Raw genomic sequence first — 21,852 nt, forward strand, 5'->3', positions numbered from 1 at the left:
AAGTAGGTTGGGTTCTCTATGCCTCCCCATTGCTGTGAATAGGTGACCGCTGGAAAAGTGGTATGAAAGCTACCATTTCACAGCTGGTCACTTTCCAATGTCAGAAGCTTGAGCTTTCAGGAGTTGGAACACAATTTTGAGCTTTATGCAGTTTAGGACTATTTGGAGTAAACTCTCTCTATCCACGGTCACCCCTTGGAGCAAGCTCTCACCATTGACCGATCGCTTCTGTCACCTCAACTTCAGCTGCTACCTATTCCAGCAACATTGGTGCCCTTGGAAAATATCTCACATTGGTCCCCTGAATCCTTCCATGATCAGCCCCAACACCAACATCACCAGGCACGCCAACATCACCAACAACAATACCAACCTTCTCCGCAATCACCTGATGCTGCACAGGACACCGGGCATCAGCACCTGTGCACATTGCTGCCCGTGAGACCAGCGGTGGCACCACCATGGCTAGATTTAGTTCACTTGACGCTGCACACCCTGGCTGCCACATGATGCGCCAGGCTGACACCACCCCACACCAGCACCATAAAGCATCCCTACAATGTCCAAGCCATTCCTTTCACACTCCTCAAAATTTGGTTGGGAGGGGGAAGTTATGTCTCAACTTTCGCTGGAACTCACTAAGACACTTCCAAAGGTGAGCACAGAGCTGTCCAATAAGGTGAAGTGTTGAAAATATAGATTTCAATGTTTGACAACACTTTAACAGAAACATTGGTTAAACCACACAGGTGCCTACCCTTGTGTGTTAGTTCGTATGCTTGCAGTAGGTTGCGGGTGAGTGTGAGGGGTGACTAGTGAGATGGGGATGTGATAATGTAGATAGAGAGGGATTGGTGGAGGTGCAAGGTAAGTTGGTGCGAGTAAAGATGTGCAGGAGTCGGGTAGGGAAGGCAGAGTGATGTGGCTGTGATGAATAGCACAGCAGGATGAGTTTGAGTGTGGCTTGGCAGTAACATTTCGTGATCTGCTCAGATCATTGAAAGGCTTGCGCCACTGCAACCTGGTCCTCCTGACGACATCCCTGCTTCTGTCCTCTGTGCAATGTGCAACCAGGCTGCGTTGATCTCCTGGGGAGGTCTCTTCCGCCCATGGGAAGGGAAGAGAACCTCTCTGTGTGCTGTGACTCCCTCCATAAGCCGTGTACAGTGTTGTCAGTGTTTGCAGCACTTCAATGCTGTAGAACACTGACAGCAGAACTGTCAAGATCAATTTGAACATGGCCCCTTTAAGGAAACCGGCTGATGACGCGTTATCAAATGATGTCATCAGACCCACTTCCTATTAATTGGCCGGGGACCTCGCAGGGCGGGCTTAATGAGCCCAATCGACTAAAAAATCGCTTGGCGAGTGCGGGCTGCAGTAGGGAGCGGGCTGGGACCGCGTCACCGCCCCGGACCCGCCTTGGTCAGCTTTGATGTGATTTCAAACATTATGCATCGATAGGGCATTTAAGCTATTTCTTTACTTTGTGTTTATTATTGATGATTTTATTTTTAAATGTTAAGGAAATTTTGATGTTGGTGATAAATATGCAAACTCACCTCTGGTCATCACCTTTATCATCCAAATTGTTGATGAGCGTTGTGATTTTTCAGCAAGTGTGTTACCGCAGAGACAGTTACAAAACTGAGCAGCAAATGTAGCTTTCATAGAATCGTAGAATGGTTATGGCACAGTAGGAGGCCATTTGGCCCATCGAACCCGTGCCGGTTCTCTGCAAGAGCACTTCAGCTAGCCCCAATCCCCTGCCCTTTCTCTGTAGCCCTGCAATTTTTTTTCTTTCAGGTACTTATCTAATTCCCTTTTGAAAGCCACGATTGAATCTGCCTCCACCACCCTTTCAGTCCGTGCATTCCAGATCATAACCACTAGCTGCGTAAAAAAGTTATTCCTCATGTTGCCTTTGGACCTTCTGCCAATCACCTTAAATCTGTGTACCCTGGTCCTCGACCCTTCCGCCAATGGGAACATTTTCTCTCTCTGTCTAGACCCTTCATGATTTTGAACACCTCTATCAAATCTTCTCCGCTCTGAGGAGAACATCTCCAGTCTATCCACTTAACTGAAGTCCCTCATCCCTGGGACCATTCTTGTAAATCTTTTCAGCACCCTCCTTCTCCGGAATTTCTTAACTTCAAAAATAGCCTGATGGAATTAAGCTTTGAGAAGTTGCAAGTAATTTTGCATACAGTAGAAATTCTTATCAGATTGTGATTGAAAATTTACTCCTTTTTTAGGGTTTCCAAGCAGCCTTGATGTATTTTGAAACCATACCATCTGTTGTAATTATCTTCAAGGAATACAACATTGACACATTTATTTTTCATCAGATGAGACATTGCAAAAACGAGCAGGTCATTTAAAATTTCCTTTTTGTTTTCAAGAATTTGAGATACATTACTTTTAATTCTGTCTGAGCAATTATTTTATGTTCCTATTTTGAAACGATTAGTTGCAGAGCCTCCTCTGTAAGTGTTTGTCCAAGTTGGCCATTGATCGTGGAATGAGAAATCAGATGCTTGAGAGTGCTTGCTCAGAAAACAATGTCATGATGGCAGAATACTTAATCATCTTGAAGGCTGATGTCAATCAGAAGTCTAAAAATGAATCGCTGATTTACCAGGTAAATATAATTTTGTTTGAATGCTAAGCCTGCTGTAACTCCATTTCTACTACCGAGAATCATCTTTTGCCAAATTCCAACGTAGGTAGTAGTGGAATTGTGGCTTAAGTTCTGAAACACAGACATAAATGGAAAATTCAACTTCCATTTGAAAGCAAAGAATATTGTGGGGTAATTTTAACCCCCAAAAACTGATTGAGTTTGGGTTGGTGGGAAGTTAAAATGTTAAATTTTAAATCCGAACCCAACCTACCCACTTTTGGTTTTAATGGAGGAGAAGCAGGATGAGGGGTAAGCGACCAATCTGCTCTTGGCAGGCAGGTTGGTTGTAGAAGCCTTTTAAGGAGGCTGCATGCCTCCATTTTAACAAGGTTTCTATTTTTTAACTGCTGAGATTCCCGGGCCTTGGGAAACCCGGTAAAAGGAGACGAGAAGGGCGGGATCCATAAGGTGTCTTTACAGCACTGCTTGTGGGCCAGGAGGAGCTGGAGTGTTTCCTCCAGGTCAAACAAGGTAACCCTGTAAACCCACCCACAATCGCTGAACACCACCCCGCCCCCCCCGCGATCATCGACTCAGACGCAAGCCCGAGCGTCCGCTTATTCTGACTGCCGTCATCACAGTTCACAATTGCCGGCCCTAGCAAACAACCCATGAGTCACCTACCTGATGCATTTGTGAGCCGCTGACTTGAAGATCCTGGATATGTTTCTGGCAGAGCACTGGCAGGATCTGGAGGCAAAAAAAGACAAAAGGCGGTGGTCACTTTGACAGCCACTGGTAATGTGAGGCCACCAGATCCAGCAGGGAGCAGGTCCTCTTCTAGGAGGCTGCAGATGTCTGTCACCACCTGACGTGACAGCCTCCAGAAGCACTGCTGTTGTGACAGGTCAAGGAAGCTCAACTCTGCATGTACACCCTCCTGTGAGCTGCATCCCTCTGCTGCTCCCCTCTCTGCTGTCCAGCTGCAGGTCTTTCAACAGCAGTCTATTGCTGCTGGTGCTCTCCCCTGTCATGTCCAGCTCCAAGGACATCAACAGCAGCCTGTTGCTGCTGCTGATGGTCATATTTCTCCTCGTCCGAGACTCAATCTAAGGCAAGGTGACACCCAACCAGATCTGATTCTGAAAACCTCAAGTGTAGAAAGTAAACACTCAGCAAAAGTACTGTAAACAACCCTTTCCCACAAGTAAGTAATAAAGCAGCTGAGTGCTGAGTATTTATTGCTGTATTTGCAAGAGTTTTAATCCGCCCCCCTCAATTGCCATTGTGTTCTTGTCTTGCTTTCAATGGCGAGTTTCAGGAAGGCCGGGGAAACCCGTGGATGCGGCATTAACGTTAACTGTGTTGAACCCTCGCTCCAGTTGAGTGATTAGTATATGTTAATAGGCAACCAGCCTAACAGACTCGAGTTAAATGCAGAAGTTGGCGGGTTGGAACCAGCTTCCTGACACGCTTGCATTTTTGCCAGCTTTAAACCCCCCCACCCCACCCCCACCCACACCTAAACCCTCACGCACCTTCATGTTAAAATTTCCCCCATTATGTGAAAGAAAAACTCATTATGCTTTTTGGATCCTGAGAACAAAATTTTGTAATTTTGCTTGGTCAAATTAATAGTACTTGAGTTTTAACAACTTCTTAATGGTTTTCATAGGCTTGTAAGAAAAGCAGCAACCCGTTTTTAGTGGAACTTTTGCTTAACAGTGGAGCACGTGAGCAAGATATTCGGAAAGCATTAGCTAACAGTATTAAGATGGGTAATGACAAAATCATAAGCTTGCTTTTAAGAAAACTTGGATTGGACCAAAACAATAAGGCTATTTGCCTGGGTGGACTTCATATGAGCAAGATTGAAGCTGCTTGGTTACATCCATTGTTTCCTGATGAAAAGTTTCCCATTTCAAAACAGCAGCTGAGTAAGTACATGAATAGATTGTTTGACTTTTATAGTTTTAACAGTTAATGTTGGTATGGTGTATAACTAATATTTTCTGAGGGTGTTTACATTCTGTTTTTCTTCTGATTTTCGCCTTCTTCCCAGACTCTTCATCATGTGCAGCCAAGAAGTGGGTGACCTGCTCCAAGGCTTCCATAGTGCAGTTCTGAGCTGGCTGCTCGCCTGGCTGCTAAGGTAGCCTGATGATTGCCCTCGTTCTGATTTTCCTCCCTTGCTAAGAGGCCCCTGGTCTTTGCTTGGCATCACAGTGATTCAGCCGAGATCAGGGCTCAGTGGAGTGAGAATTTAATCTGAATTTTATAAAATACATTAGTGCTTGTACTGTAACACTGTGCCATCTTTATTCTTAACATCATCAAACTTAATGTTACGTGGCACCATCTATTCCTAGAAACTTCAGTCTAAACCACGTATTAGAATCCTTTCTTAATTCACTGTGTATACAGCACCAGTAACTTAGCAATGAGTTTCCCATAGTTGTCATACTTTATAATGCATTGGATTGTTAATATAGTGGCTATTTGTAGGTGTGTTCATCATCTTTGTTGATTTTAACAAATGTCAAGTAACCATGTAAAGGGATGTGATTCCTGTTTCTACAATTCATGCATTTGGGGAAAAAATGTAACCAAGTTATTCTCCTAATATGATTTTAAGTGGGATTTATAGAAGGTTTAGGGACGTACACATTGCTCCCAAATGCTGGTACATCTCATGTACATACTGGTATGTAGGACCTGGGGCGTGCACACCCATAAACCATTAGTATTTTGACCCTCAAAAGTGGTACATTCTGGTTTACAGCATGTTTTTACTTCACAGATGACATCTTTTTCAATTTTAAAAATAAATATCTTTCGAGCTTATCCATGTTCAACAAACACATTAGACTATCCCATCCCCAAAATCAACCTGAACAGTTACTGATTCCTTTTTGCTGAGGAACCCACTCCGTCAACTCTAATCAGTTCACAGCTATGTATTCCCTTCCTCTGGTTCTCCGAGGCACGCTTTGTTCCTCCCTTCTTGTCCAAAGAGGAAACCATTCCCCCTCCAATTCTGTGGCACTCATTTCTTCCACCAATTTACAATGGCACTTTGTTCCCTTCCCCCCCTCCCCCTCCCCCTCGCCCTGTTCACAGAAAGATACTCTCTCTCTTTCCGTAATGATTCTCACAGACAGCTTATCTCAACTCCAGTTGCTTTACTTCTGGGGGCAAACCAATATGTCCCATGGTGCGGGCAGGAATTCCTGAACTAGCAAATACTATCGTGACATTAGAACTTCCTCCCCTTTGTGCTGATTTCACACCCTGAGGGGATAAGAAACATGCATTTGCATATGCATGTCTATTGCTGGGCAGATTTTGCAGCATTTCTATTTTTTTACAGCAGACAAACTAATGATTATTGCTTCCATGCTCTAGCCACAGGTGCTTCCTTGGCAAGATTTTTGCTAAGGGATGGGGCAGAATCGGGATTGTTCGTAATGCAGAATTCAAATACAAATTCTGAATTGAGCTACTCTGAGGAAGCATTGGACAAGAGCAGTGATTGCACTCTATTGTTGGATGTGTCAGCGACTGATGTAGAAGAAAGCAGCATATTTGATGACTTGGAGAGTGAAGGTTAGCTTCTGATTGATATTGAAACAGCTGCGCTGATTTAGCTTTTTGCTTTATCACCAGTTAGTTCATTGTGGGTCTTAGTGGCTGTTTACAGCCACTATCATCAAGTAATGAATTAGTCATAGGATTCACTTGCTTGTTATAAAAGCAGGATATTTTGCACATGACTTATGCTTATGGTTCGCATAGATCCATTGACAGTTTTGACTATTTTACTTGCATTTGTTCAAAAGGACAAATGTTTTTGTGTGTGTGAATTTCTTCCATCAATGTTTGGTGCATGGTCCTGTAGTAGGAATGATGCCAGAATTTATTAACATGTCTGCAACTTTGCTCTGCACTGCATGCCCTGCTGATGTGTTCGGGGTGTTCATTGTTTTTTGATGACTGAAATGCAAGGGAGGGGGGGATGTGTTTGTAAGTCAGAACAATCATGAACTGCAGAATATTTGAGCATGAAAAGTTTGTATTTCTGTAGCTTATATTAGTTTATATGAAATTAAACTGCATGGTTAAAACAAAGGATTTCAAACTTTGTTCAATCATTACCTTTGCAATTGGGTTATATTTGAATTGCGATAAGGCTGGTTGTATTGAATGTCTGCTACAGAGCAGTTTCGCTGTATTTCCATTTCCCTGTTAATTGCAAATATCCCAAAGTTTTTTTTTTCTTTTAAATTTAGGGAGTGATATCCTGTTTCAAAATCCAAACTATTTGCACGCTGGAGCATACAGCGAGTCTACAGTAAAATTGAGACACTACAGCTCTCTGGTATGGAAATTACATTTGAGTAGAAAATAAGATCTAATACAAAGTAATGTCAATGTTCTATCTAGTATGTTGCCCCTTTTTTTGAATAGATTTTAGTGCTCACATTATCCCCATCTCTTTGTTTTTATATGTTGGTTTCCAACTTGCTTTCTAATTGATCATTGCTAACCACGTGGTTAGCAGGGACAAATCGAAATTCCACAGCAAACACAGAAAGCAGTAGTTCCAAACCAAAAACTGAAATTTGAAGCATCCAAGTTGAAATAACGCCAACTATTTAAAAGTTGTAACTGAATGCAAGTTGGAATAACTGTTAACACTTCAAAAATAGAAATTCAAGCTAATGAAAGTGAAGCATTGAGCCTGATCAAGTCCTGGGCCCATGGACAAGTTTGAGGCTCAGTTTATGAGCAAGTCACAGATGTCAGCTACTGAATTTTGATCATTTTTTTTAGAGCAATGCCATGGGAATCACGTAGTGTATTTAATGTGTGATGTGATGTGCCTCAATAATTCCGAGACTCGATGTTAGCGAAACAAAACAAGGCTTTTATTAACTTAGAAAGTAACACGTAAGAGAGAGAGGTATCTTCCTTCTGGAGACTGAGGCCAGACTGAGCTAGCTTACAAAAGGGGCCAGGTATGGGCGGAGCCCTACACACACAGCACATTCCAATAAACAATACAATGAGGACTGGGGGAAGGGAAACGACACTGAAACCGACCACAGTCACAGGCAGTGATGAATGGAATATTTCATCACATTCACCCCTTCTATAGATTTAGTCTGTTCGGGGGTTTGATAGTCCTCTGCGACCGACGTGGCTGTTGTGGTGCCGCGGGTGTCGGCTGGGTGTCCCCGGTAGTCTCCTGGGTCTCTGCCGGGGGTGCCGCCAGGGTTGTTGAAGGGGTAGTTGGTGGGGGTGCCGTTGGTCGATGTTCTTCCGGGGGTGATGAAAGAGTAGTGGGTGGGTAAGAGTTGCTGTGATCGTTGTTGCTGCTATTGCCGTGGTTGTTGTCGATGCCGGCTGGGGCGACGTCTTTTATGGACACGGTGTCCTCCCTTCCGTCGGCGTGCCGGACATATGCGTATTGGGGGTTGGCGTGGAGTAGGTGTACTGGCTCCACGAGAGGGTCCATCTTGTGGCCCCTCACATGCCTTCGCACGAGTACCGGACCTGGGGTGGAGAGCCATGACGGCATGGATACGCCTGAGGTGGATTTCCGGGGAAAGACAAACATTCGTTCATGAGGCGTGGCATTAGTGGCCGTACACAATAGCGACCGTATCGAATGGAGCACATCCGAGAGGACTTCCTGCCAGCGGGAGATAGGGAGGCCCTTGGTCCTTAGAGCTAGAGTGACTGCTTTCCACACTGTCCCGTTCTCTCGCTCCACTTGGCCGTTACCCCGGGGGTTGTAGCTGGTGGTACGGCTCATGGCGATCCCCTTGGACAGCATGTACTGGCGTAGCTCTTCACTCATGAAGGACGCCCCCTATCCGTATGGATGTAGCTCGGCATACCGAACAGGCAGAACAGGCTGTTGAGGCATTTAATGACCGTGGCGCTGGTCATGTCTGGGCAGGGGAAGGCGAATGGGAACCGGGAGTATTCGTCCACAATGTTCAGGAAGTAAACATTGCGGTCGACGGACGGGAGGGGGCCCTTGAAATCTAAGCTGAGCCGCTCAAAGGGCCGTGTAGCTTTGATTAAGTGGGCTCTATCTGGGCGGTAGAACCGAGGCTTGCACTCAGTGCAAGTGCGGCAGTTCCTGGTCAGAGACCGAACTTCCTCAATCGAGTAGGGTAAGTTACGGGACTTTATGAAGTGGAACCGCCGCGTGACCCCTGGGTGGCAGAGGTCGTTGTGGAGGGTCTGTAGCCGATCCCCGGCGGCACTGGCACACATCCCTCGTGAGAGGGCGTCAGGGGATTCGTTAAGGGCCCCTGGCCGGTAAATGATGTCGTACTCGAAGGTGGAGAGCTCGATCCGCCACCTAAGAATCTTATCATTTTTAATCTTCCCCCTCTGTTTATTATTGAACATAAACGCTACCGACCGCTGGTCGGTAAGTAGGGTGAAGCGTTTGCCGGCTAGGTAGTGGCGCCAGTGGCGCACTGCCTCCACGATGGCTTGGGCCTCCTTTTCCACGGAGGAGTGTCTGATCTCGGGCCCTTGGAGGGCCCTCGAGAAGAAAGCTACGGGCCGCCCCGCCTGGTTGAGGGTGGCCGCCAAGGCGAAGTCAGACGCATCACTTTCCACTTGAAATGGAGTGTTCTCGTCCACTGCCTGTAGCGTGGCCCGCTCAATATCCTGCTTAATGCTTTTGAAGGCGGCGTGGGCCTCAGCAGAGAGCGGGAAAGAGGATGCTTTCAAGAGGGGGCGGGCTTTGTCGGAGTAGTTGGGGACCCATTGGGAATAATAAGAAAATAACCCCAGGCACCTTTTCAGGGCTTTGGGAGTGTTGGGCAGGGGCAGCTCCCGTAGGGGGCGCAATCGGTCGGGGTCTGGTCCGATTTCCCCATTCTCCACCACGCTGCCTAGTATGCAGAGGCGCGTGGTGTTGTAAACGCACTTGTCCTCGTTGTAGGTGAGGTTGAGTTTTTGTGCGGTTTCCAGGAACCTCTTGAGATTCGAGTCGTGATCCTGCTGATTGTGGCCGCAGATGGTGACGTTGTCGAGGTAGGGGAAGGTTGCCTGCAAGTGGTGGTCATCGACCATGCGGTCCATCTCCCTCTGGAAGACCGAGACCCCATTCGTCACCCCAAAGGGGACTCTGAGGAATTGGTAGAGGCGTCCGTTCGCCTCGAAGGCGGTGTACGGGCGGTCCTCTGGTCTGATAGGGAGCTGGTGGTACGCTGACTTGAGGTCGATGGTGGAGAACACCCGGTATTGGGCGATTTGGTTCCCCATTTCTGATATGCGGGGTAGCGGGTAGGCGTCTAGTTGGGTGTACCTGTTGATCGTTTGGCTATAGTCGATCACCATCCGTTTCTTCTCGCTACCCCTTACCACTACCACTTGGGCGCGCCACGGGCTGTTGCTGCGTTCAATAATGCGCTCTTTCAGGAGCCTGTCTACCTCGGTCGCGATAAACCGCCTGTCCTCCCAGCTGTACCTCCTGCTTTTGGTCGCTATTGGCCGGCAGTTAGGGGTAAGGTTCGCGAATAGCGAAGGCGGCTTTACCTTCAGGGTAGCCAGACCGCACACTGTGAGGGGCGGCTGGGACCCACCGCACTTGAGCGTGATGCTTTGGTGGTTGCACTGGAAATCCAGGCCCAAGATCACGCTCGCACATAGGTTCTTCATGATTAATACTTTAAAATTATCGTATACAGTTCCGTTAACACCCAATTGTACCGTGCAGTAACCCAGAATGGTCTATGTCTGGGTTTTATCAGCCATAGAGATGGTACCCTGAGCAGGGACCACCTTTAGGGAGAGTTGCTGTGCCAGTTCAGGGTGGATAAAACTCTCCGTGCTTCCACTGTCAATTAAACATTTAACCCGGCACCCGTTTACCTCGATGTCCACCATTGATTTGGATAGCGGGTGCGGCCTGGTCTGGTCCACTGTGACCGATGCCACTGTAGGGCCCTGATCGATACAAGATGGCGTCCACGCTGTCTGCTCATACGATGGCGGACCCCACGAGGTCGGGCAAGATGGCATCCAAGATGGCCGCTCCCACGGCGCACACGCGGCGGTGGCGGGTTTTCTGGCGGGGTTCCCTCTGCACACCTTCCCGAAGTGCCCCTTCTTACCGCACTTAAAGCAGGTGGTGCCTTTTGCCGGGCACAGGTTTCTGGTGTGTTTTGGCTGCCCGCAGAAGTAGCAGTTGGGTCCCTGACGCGTCGCGGCTGTCGTAGGGCTTCTGGGGGGAGAGCGGGGCCCCGCCGGTGTCGGGCTGCCGGGCGGGGAAGATGCCTTCCAAGATGGCGGCGCCCTCGGTGCACACGTGGCGGCGTGGACGGCGCGGGCTGAAGAGTAGGCGTCCGAGTTTCTCTGGGCCACATCCAGGGATCGCGCGGTGTCCGCAGCCTGTTTCAGGTCCAACCCCGTTTTTTCCAGCAGTCTGCCGGATGTAAGTGGAGCTGAGGCCTGTGATAAAGGCATCGCGAACAAGCTCGTCAGTGTACACTGCGGCTTTTACATCTCGGCACTTGCAGTCTTTGCCAAGCATTTTCAGGGTGCTTAGGAACTCCTCCACCGATTCCCTAGGTCGCTGTGCGCGAGTAGCGAGCAGATGCCTAGCATACACCTCATTCGTAGGCTGCTGGTAATGTGCCTTTAAGATGTCGCAGGCGGCCAGGTACGTATCGGCGTCTTGGATGAGGGGGTAAACCTGGTGGCTTACCCAATTCCGCAGAATTCCGAGTCTCATCCTCGTAGCGTCTTTGACGGCTGCGGAATTGTCCAGGAAGAATTCCATACACTCAAACCAGTGTCCGAAGCGTGCTGATGCGTCCGGAGCATGTTGATCCAAATCCAAACGTTCGGGTTTCAGGAGTTGATCCATAGTGTTGAAAAATAAGTTAATAAAATTGATGTGCCTCAATAATTCCGAGACTCGATGTTAGCGAAACAAAACAAGGCTTTTATTAACTTAGAAAGTAACACGTAAGAGAGAGAGGTATCTTCCTTCTGGAGACTGAGGCCAGACTGAGCTAGCTTACAAAAGGGGCCAGGTATGGGCGGAGCCCTACACACAGCACATTCCAATAAACAATACAATGAGGACTGGGGGAAGGGAAATGACACTGAAACTGACCACAGTCACAGGCAGTGATGAATGGAATATTTCATCACATTATGTGCCAGCTAATTTTAATGTGCAATTTCAGGTGGTGGTTTTAAAGATTCTAGTTGTGGCAAATAAAATTTTCAGCAGTTTTGTGCCAGTTGCCTGAAAAAATGGTAAGCTATCTTAAATTGCTACTGTATGTGTAATTGTTTGTGGTGGCTCAATGGACTGACTAGTTGTTAAGTTTAGCTTCCACTCTGGATTGATGATCCCATTCATCTCCCTTGAAATTAGTTAATTGTTGCAATTCTTATCTAGGCCACTATTTGGAGTACTGCAAACAGTAAAACACACCGAGGAAAAACTGGTAGGACTAGCACTATCTTGCAGAAGCAATCCTGTTGTTGCCCAGTAACAAAATCATTGTTGGTAGTCATGTAACCAGACTGCAGTTTAGATCATTTCTTTCAGATCAAAGGGTCCCCTTTGCTCCATTGGGAGTAGAAGAAGAGAACTTTACTTGGGTCCTCACCAGGCCTCCTTTCTGCTGTCACAGTGGCATGGCAGCTGCTCCAACATTGCAGCTGGTGGTTTGGGGCAGATGCTACTCATTCACGCTTGCAGGCAAAATGTACCTACCACAACCGTGCAACTGACCCCATCCCCTGGATTTACGATGGGGTCTCTGGTTTTGGCTAGGCTTCTGCTTTGCTGTATTTAAAAGAAAGATTTGCATTTATATAGCGCCTTTCATGACCTCGGGACACCCCAAAGCACTTTACAGCCAATTAAATACTTTTGAAGTGTCGTCATTGGTGTAATATAGGAAACGCGGCAGCCAATTTGCACGTAGCAAGTTCCCACAAACGGGAATGTGATCATGACCAGATAATCTGTCGTTTAGTGATGTTGATTTGAGGGATAAATATTGACCAGGACACCAGGGATAGCTCCCCTGCTCTTCGAAATAGTACCATGGGATCTTTTATGTCACCTGAGAGAGCAGATGGGGCCTCGGTTTTACGTTTCATCTGAAAAACGGCACCTCTCACATTGCAGAATTCCCTCCGTGTTGCACTGGAGTGTCAGCCTAGATTTTTGTGCTCAAGTCTCTGGAGTGGGAGATGAACCCACTTTTGACTTAGAGGTAACAGTGTGACCAACTGAGACATGGCTGACAGCTTCATTTATGCTGGTAGAGTGGACCCCCATGCATTTCGGGGCTCAAGTTTATTGGACATATAGGAAGATTTTGGCTTGAGTGTTTCAACAGGACTATGCACACTTTAATTTCATGATAATTCTTGCATTTTACATCATCTTGGCCCAGAAATTCAGGTCGGAGGCTTCCCGCGGGTGCAAGCCTCTGACCTGCACTTACCTAGCGCGCTGGCCGTTGTGCTGTGGGCCCGCGTGGGATTCCAATCCTGGGCCTGCTCCAACTGCCGGCGCGCAGTGCTTGCGTATCCCAGGGGCGCAGTTAGTTCGAAGCGTTCCGTGGGATCACGTGGGCCATGGAGAGCCAATGGTAGCAGGGAATCTGTATTCATAGATTTGACAGGCAGACCTGTCAAATCTATGAATACAATTCAGCCCCAAAACATAACTAAAACTTCAAATAATTTTTTTTTAAAAACACATTTTTAAAATAACTATAAATTACATAAAATAATTATTTTAAACAATTTAAATTTTTGAAAAAATTAATTAGTTTCTAATGGGGCTAAAAATAAATTTACCTTTAAAGTATTTAAAAAAATAAACCTGTAGAAAAAATGTTTTAATTTTACTTAATTCACCACTTACCTTGTTAAAAGCAGGCCTTGTGACTGCTTTTTATAAGCGTAGCTCCTGGAGACTTGCCCTCCCGGAAAAACCTGGAAAAAAAACGCAAGTTCCAGGCGTACGCGCTGCCTCTCCGGTGCACATGTTCGACCTGTGAACCCCTTCCTTTAAGGGAACGGAAGTTCCGGTTTCCCGCGCATGCGCAGTGCATGCACGAAACAGGCGCTTTCGTTGGGCCTACGCGTGAGAACCCAGCGCGTACTCACCCGTGGGGACCCGAAGTTCTGGCCCATTAATCAGAATATCATCTTGTGCATCCTTTCGGCCCAACTGTCTATGTCGGCGTTTATGCTCTACATGAACCTCCTCCTACCCCTCTTAAGAACATAAGAAATAGGAGTAGGAGCAGGAGTATGCCATTTGGCCCTTCGAGTCTGCTATGCCATTCAATAAGATCATGGCTGATCTTCTACCTCATCTCCACTTTCCTGTACTATCCCCATATCCCTTGATTCCCTTAATATTCAAAAATCTATCAATCTCTGTTTTGAGTATACTCAATGACTGAGCCTCCACAGCCCTCTGGGGGAGAGAATCCCAAAGATTCACCACCCTCTGAGTGAAAAAATTTCTCCTCATATCAATCCTAAATGGCCGACCCCTCATTCTGAGACTGTGCCCCCCTGGTTCTAGACTCCCCAGCAAGGGGAAGCATCCTCCCTGCATCTACCCTGTCAAGCCCTGTAAGAATTTTGTATGCTTCAATGAGATCACCTCTCATTCTTCTAGCTAGAGAATATAGGCCTAGTGTACTCAATCTGTCCTCGTAGGACAATCCCCCCCCATCCCAAGAACCAGTCTGGTGAACCTTCATTGCACTCCCTCTATGGCAAGTATATCCTTCCTTGGGTAAACTGTACTCCAGGTGTGGTCTCACCAGGGCCCTATATAATTGCAGTAAGACGTCTTTACTCTCATACTCAAATCCTCTTGTAATAAAGGCCAACATACCATTTGCTTTCCTAATTGTTTGCTGTACCTGCATGTTAACTTTCAGTGATTCATGTACAAGGACACCCAGGTCCCTCTGAACAGCAACATTTCCCAATCTCTCTCCATTTAAAAAAAATACTCTGCTTTTCTATTTTTTCTACCAAAGTGGATAACTTCACATTTCTCCACATTATCTTCCATTTGCCATGTTCTTGCTCACTCACTTAGCCTGTCTATTTCCCCGTGAAGCCTCCTTGCATCCTCCTCACAACTTGCATTCCCACCCAGCTTTGTATCATCAGCAAACTTGGATATATTAGATTTGGTCCCCTCATCCAAATCATTGAGGAAAATTGTGAATAGCTGAGGCCCAAGCACTGACCCTTGCAGTACCCTACAAGTTACAGCCTGCCAACCCGAAAATGACCATTTATTCCAACTCTCTGTTTTTTGTCTGTTAACCAATCCTCAGTCCATGCTAGTATATTACCTCAATCCCATGAGCCCTAATTTTGTTTAATAACCTCTTGTGTGCCACCTTATCAAATGCCCTTCTGAAAATCCAAATATACCACATCCACTGGTTCCCCCTTATCTATTCTGCTAGTTACAACTTCAAAAAATGCCCACAGTTTTGTCAAACACAATTTCCCTATCACAAATCCGTGTTGATTCTGCCTAATCCTATTATTATTTTCTAAGTGCCCACGTCCTTAATAATACATTCTAGCATTTTCCCTATTACTGATGTCCGGCTAACTGGTCTGTAGTTCCCCGTTTTCTCTCTCCTTTTTTAAATAGTGGGGTTACATTTGCTACCTTCCAACCGTTCTAGAATCTATAGAATTTTGGAAAATGACAACCAATGCATCCATCAGGTCGTGGGGATTTATCGGCTTTCAGTCCCATTCATTTCTCCAGTACTATTTTTTTACTAATACTAATTTGTTTTAGTTCCTCATTCTCACTAGACCCTTGGTTCTCCACTATTTCCGGGAAGTATTTTGTGCCTTCTTCCATGAAGACAGACACGAAGCTCGCGATTTTGCAAATGGATGTGGCTTGGGAGTGGATCAGCTGGTTTCCGGGTTCCAGTCCCGCCCCCAATGGCATTGTTAAGCCCGCCCTGTGGGTTTGCCGGCCCATTTAAGAAGAAGCCAGTCAGATGACGTCATTTGATGACGCGTCATCTGCCGGTTTTCTTAAAGGGACCACGCACAATTTTTCTTTGACAGCTCATTTCTCAGTTTTTGACAGCAGTGAGGTGCTGCAAACACTGACAATGACTGTTCACAGGTGAGCTCTTGCACCCAGGCTCTCCAGTAACTCCCTCCTTAGGCTAAAACAGATGGCAGCTGCAGGTGAGGTTACAGAAGCAATCTGTCACTGGTGAGAGAGGTTCGCCCAATGAGGTGGGACTAGACAGCCAATTCAAAACTTGTTACCTACAAAAAAGAGTAAAATACATTAAAAAATGATTTTCTTACCTCTGAAACGCACCGGTGGATCCTTCACACCACTTCTGCAGTTGTCATCAATGCAGAAACATTACTGCAGACTCGCAACATGCCACACTTAGCTGGCGTGGTATCTGGACATCGGGGAACCCGAGGCAGAAGCGGCAAAATTGAAAAAGCGCCTGTTAACAAGTATCAAGTACCTGTTAACAGCCAGGTAAGTGGCTATAATCTTCGTCCCGCTGCTAGGTGTCGGGTCCATGCGCAAATCGTGGACCCGACACTTGGAAGGATTGATTGGAGGTGGGATGACAGCGGGTTTCCTGCCCGCTGTCAATCTTTGCCATTTTGACAGCGGTCCCACCTCCAATCCCGCACTCTGAGGACCGGCAAAATTCCAGCCGAAGTATTTGTTTAATTTCTCTGCCATTTCCTTATTCCCCATTATAATTTCTCCTGTCTCAGCCTGTAAGGGACCCACATTCGAGACCCGACGTTCAGGCTTGGGCTGATAAGTTGCAGGTAACATTCGTGCCACACAAGTGCCAGGCAATGACTATCTCCAACAAGCGAGAGTCTAACCACCTCCCCATGACATTCAATGGCATTACCATCGCCGAATCCCCCACCATCAATATCCTGGGGGTCACCGTTGAACAGAAACTTAACTGGACCAGTCACACACATACTGTGGCAACAAGAGCAGGTCAGAAGCTAGATATTCTGCGGCGAGTGTCTCATCTCCTGACTCCACAAAGCCTTTCCACTATCTACAAGGCACAAATAAGAAGTGAGATGGAACACACACCACTTGCCTGGCTGAGTGCAGCTCCAACAACACTGAAGAAGCTCGATACCATCCAGGACAAAGCAGCCCGCTTGATTGGCACCCCATCCACCACCTTAAACATTCACTCCCTCCACCACTGGCGTACCGTGGCTGCAGTGTGTACCATCTACAAGATGCACTGCAGCAACTCGCCAAGGCTTCTGCGGCAGCACCTCCCAAACCCGCGACCTCTTCCACCTAGAAGGACAAGGGCAGCAGGCGCATGCGAACACCACCACCTCCAAGTCACACGCCATCCTGATTTAGAAGTATATCGCCACCGATCCTTCATCGTTGCTGGGTCAAAATCCTGGAACTCCCTAACTAACAGCACTGTGGTACTACCTTCACCACACAGACTGCAGCAGTTCAAGAAGGTGGCTCACCACCACCTTCTCAATGGCAATTAGGGATGGGCAATAAATGCTGGCCTTACCAGCGATGCCCACATCCCATAAACGAATAAAAAAAAAAAAAATTTACTTTTGCTAATCTTTTCCTTTTTACATACCTATTGAAGCTTTTACAGTCTGTTTTTATGTCTCTCACTAGTTTACTCTCATATTCTTTTTTCCCTTTCTTGATCAATTTCTTAGTCCTCCTTTGCCAAATTCTAAAATCCTCCCAATCCTCAGGCTTACTCTTTTTGGCAACATACAAGTCTCTTCCTTTGATCTAATACTATCTTTAACTTCTCATTAGCCATGGTTGGACCACTTTTCCTGTGGGGTTTTTGTGCCTTAAAGGAATGTATATTTTTTGTAAATTATGTATTAATTCTTTAAATGCTAGCCATTGCTTGTCTACCGTTAAACCTTTTTAATGTAGTTTCCCAATCTACCTTTGCCAATTCGCCCCTCATACCTACGTAGTTTGTTTTGTTTAGATTTAAGACACTAGGGCGCGATCGTGCCAGCCCTGGGGAGGCGGGTATGGAGGTGGGACTGCTGGGAAAATGGCAGAATCTGAGGGCGGGTCCCCATCCCGCCCCCAAGCCATCTTCCCAGGAGGCGGGTAGCTGACCCGTGTCGGGTCCCTTCACTTGGAGGCGGGAAGGGGATTACAGCCACTGAACTGCCTGTTAACATGTAATTAACAGGCAATTAAGAGGATTATCCCCATTTTTCCAAGAGAGGTGCGGGCTTCTCGACGTCGGGAAACCCTGCCAGGGTCACCGAGGCGAGCAGTGGGTCTGCGGGGGTCGGAGGGGTGCAAAAGCGCACTGCGAAGGTAAGTGATGGGTGCAAGTGTGGAGAGGTAAGTATGTGAGGTGAGTGAAAAGTGATAGAAAATGTTTACTTTCCTTTGTTTCTTCCTGCAGGCTTCAACAGTTGGGGATGTGGAGAGCCTCGCATCACACTGGCAGAGATGACAGATGGCTGCTGCACCCTCCGATGCAACAACCATCTAATTTCTGCTCACAAGAGGTTTGATGAGTCTTGAATACAAGGACTCATCAAACAACAGAGAATTAGTGTTTGACAGCTTCACAGAGCTGTCAAATGATGACAATTCATCTGTCAAATTTTTGACAGATGAAACGTCATACGCTGATGTTCTCTGTAACCGGCTTCCCCTTAATTGGCCTGCTAAACCCACTCGGCAGGCTTAACAAGGTCAATCAAGGGAAAATAGCGTGGGTTGGCCAGGAGTTGATGGAGGCGGGACTAAAATCCAACAAGCAGCAGTCCCGCCTCAAGTGCCCCCATTGGCAAAATCGCCCCTTTAGTTTCAGTTTTAACTAAATCACTTTCAAACTCAATATAAAATGCTGTCATATCGTGATCACTCTTCCCCAGAGGCTCCTTTACTACAAGGTTATTAATTAACCCTTTCTCGTTGCACATTACTAGATCTAAACTAGCCTGTTCATAGTTGGTTCCTTGACATACTGATCTAGAAAACGATCTTGCATACATTCCATGAATTTGTCCTCCACACTATTACTGCAAATTTGATTTGCCCAGTCTATATGTAGATTAAAGTCCCCCATGATTACTGTATTAACTTGATACATGCGCCTCTAATTTCCTGATTTATACTCTGCCAAACATTACAACTACTGTTTGGGGGCCTATAAGGAACTCCCACCAAAGTTTTCTGCCCCTTGCTGTTTCTTAGTTCCACCCAAACTGAATCTACTAGTATACCCTATCAGCATATCCTTTTATTCCTTTCTCTCTCATGTGTCTTCAGCTGCCCCTGAAATGCGTCTCTGCTATTCATCTCAACTATTCCTTGTAGTAGGGAGATCCACATTCTTACCACTCTTTGGGGAAAAGAGGTTTCTCCTGAATCCCTTATTGGATTTATTGATTGTCTTTTATATTTATGGCCCCTAGTTTTGGTCTCCTCCCATAAGTGGAAACATCTTCTCTATGTCTACCACATCAAACCCTTTTATAATCTTAAAGACCTCTATCAGATCACCCCTCAGCCTTCTCTTTGCTAGAGAAAAGAGTACCAGCCTGTTCAGCCTTTCCTAATGAGTATATCCTCTCAGTTCTGGTACCATCCTTGTGAATGTTTTTTGCACTTTCTCCAGTGCCTCTATATCCTTTTTATAATATGGATGGATGTATTTTATAATGAACTACTTTTGATGTGCAGTGACAGTTGTTATGCAAGAAAGCATAACTTCTGGGCACCAATAATCTTAGCATTCTTGTGTACTGTAGTAGTAAATGTAATAATTTTAGTTTTTTTTTAAGTATGTCAATGTTGATTAAAGGAAAATATTTTGTGCAAATGTTTCTAATCCATTTTTTAAACAAACCTCTTTACACTTAGAGTTCACTTGACGATGATGAACCTGCAGTTAATCCAAGGCGGAGAATTATTTCACATGTGATTCATAAACCAGGTAAGGAAAAAATAAAAACCTTATCTTGAATTATGCTGTGTTAGGCTGTTCCAAATCAGCACAGATGAGCAGGGATATCAAATTCATTATTTTAGACAAACCTGCCGTCATCATTACCTCTATCACCGCATTGAACTGTTCTGTAAATTATTCCAAGGTTTTTGCTCCCATTGCCTTAATCTGAGATCCAATCCACATATTGGTCATTCCTTGGTGTGAACAGGGGCTTTGCTAAGTTTTCCCTTTACAGTATGAGCCTTTGTTTTTGCCTTCCACTTCCATCCACTTAAATACTTACCTCATGATGGAGTTTCTGGCTGTATTGGCTGACCGCCCCCCGCCCTCAAGTTTAGCACCATTTGAAATTTGACCATATCCTCTAATTCAGTGCTCTCAGTCCAGTTAAGTAATATGCTTCCATTTTACATTATGCACTTCTCTCAAGATTTGAAAATCTGGACCATGTGACTCTTTGTAAATTAGAGCATTTAGTCCTGGGATAACTCTTATAACTCATCTATGAATTCCCCCAATCCAGCCATGTCTTTTTTTTTTCTTTTTGAAAGTCTCTCCAGCGCATTAATGTTCTTTGGAAAGTGTAGTGCCCCAAGCGGAATGAAGAATTTTCCCACCTAACTCCCTCGCCCCAGAAGATTAATTGCATTTGGAACATCAGTTTAACTATTCCTCTAAACATTTTGTATGTTTGTAAGTAGTGGAGGCTAATCAGTGTAGTTTGACATGGATTCGGAGGAGAGGAGATGATTTAGGGCTCGATTTTGTCAATGGGGAGCTTTTGGAGGCGGGACTCCCACTTTTTGGGTTGTTGTCCTGCCTCCATCGACTTCTGGCCAACCCACGCTATTTTCCCTTGATAAGCCTGCCTAGCGGGCTCAGCAGGCCAATTAAGGGACACCTGGTTACTGGTGATGTCAGCAATTGACATTTCATCTTTGACAGATGAAAAATCAACGTTTGACAGCTCTGTGAAGCTGTCAAACACTGACAATTTGTCTTCTAACTTGAGTCCTTCTACTCCGATTCAGTTAGAGAGCTCTCCAGACCAGAAAGCAGAGGCTGCAGCTTTTGACAGTTCAGCGGCCATTCTGCTTTCTGTGTCGGTGAGCTGAGGGACTCCCGAGAACTGAAGGAAGGAAACCTGCAGGAGAAAGTAAAGGCAAGTAAAACTTATTAAAACACTTTACACTTACCTCACACACTTACCTCTGCACACATGTACCCATCACTCACCTGCACAACGGACATCTCGACCCCTCCAACCCCTGCAGACCGACGGTCTGCCTCGCTAACTTGCCGTGGTTCGGAGCCGTCGGACAGCCCACGCTTCAGGGCTAAAAATTGGGATTGGGCAAAAAACTGCCTGTTAACCACCTGTTAATTGGCGCTAATCCCCTTCCCGCCTCAGGGAGGCGGCTCCCAGCACAGGTCGGGTACCCGCCTCCTGGGACATTGGCACGGAGGCGGGATGGGTTCCTGCCCCCCCGATTCTGCAATTTTCCCACCACTCCCGCCTCCAAACCCGCCTCCTCGGGGCTTGGAAAATCGAGCCCTTAGACTCTGTGAAAATCCATTCATTTGGAGTGGCCTATATGTGCTTTATAAAGACAATTGGGATTACTTTGGATTTCAGAACTGTGACTTTTTTTCTTGTGTTTATATGTTTCATTTATACCAGAAAGTTCATGAACAACTCTTTAAATATTATGATAACGTTTGTTTCAGGTTGCAAGCTGGCTAATTGCTGCAATTTTTAAAAAGTGTATGTATGCTTTTTCTTAGATTGTGCACCAAAAAGACCCTCTTTTGGAAGTGGACAAGACCATTTGTTGCAGCTTGGTTTTGAGACGGAATTCATCAGGTCATTGGATCTTTCTGCAAATGACTTGGAGAATCTAAACTCCTTAAATGAGAAATGTTGTGTTGCTGCACAACTTGCACAACTACAAAAACTGGATCTTAGTCAAAATAACTTAACAAGCCTTTCACAAGATTTGTGCACTGTAAGAACTGTTATATATTTTTACAGATCTATTGGACACCATAGCTTCCAGATTTTTTTAATCACTGAGAATTGTGTTCTATTGATATCTATTGTAAAAACATGTGTTTTTGATTATTAACTAATTGGAATATTAGACAGCAGTCTTAACTACA

At 45.9% G+C, this 21,852-nt stretch overlaps 1 protein-coding gene across 2 annotated transcripts in view; it reads left to right on the forward strand.

The window, feature by feature from the left end:
* lrrk2 (leucine-rich repeat kinase 2) overlaps nt 1–21,852 on the forward strand; it is a 304,627-nt gene that overhangs the window by 168,825 nt on the left and 113,950 nt on the right. Inside the window, exons 17-23 of one of the 2 annotated variants that reach the window (XM_086010172.1) lie at nt 2,259–2,375; nt 2,474–2,644; nt 4,302–4,563; nt 6,032–6,232; nt 6,916–7,004; nt 19,605–19,677; nt 21,478–21,698. In XM_086010172.1, the coding sequence (XP_085866298.1) occupies nt 2,259–2,375; nt 2,474–2,644; nt 4,302–4,563; nt 6,032–6,232; nt 6,916–7,004; nt 19,605–19,677; nt 21,478–21,698 (1,134 nt within the window). The remainder of the gene's footprint in view (nt 1–2,258; nt 2,376–2,473; nt 2,645–4,301; nt 4,564–6,031; nt 6,233–6,915; nt 7,005–19,604; nt 19,678–21,477; nt 21,699–21,852) is intronic. The other variant, XM_086010173.1, reaches the window with a different exon arrangement.

The sequence above is a fragment of the Somniosus microcephalus genome, chromosome 17 (genome assembly GCF_052327205.1).
Source record: "Somniosus microcephalus isolate GS21.2 chromosome 17, FLI_Smic_1.0, whole genome shotgun sequence".
NCBI lineage: Eukaryota > Metazoa > Chordata > Chondrichthyes > Squaliformes > Somniosidae > Somniosus > Somniosus microcephalus.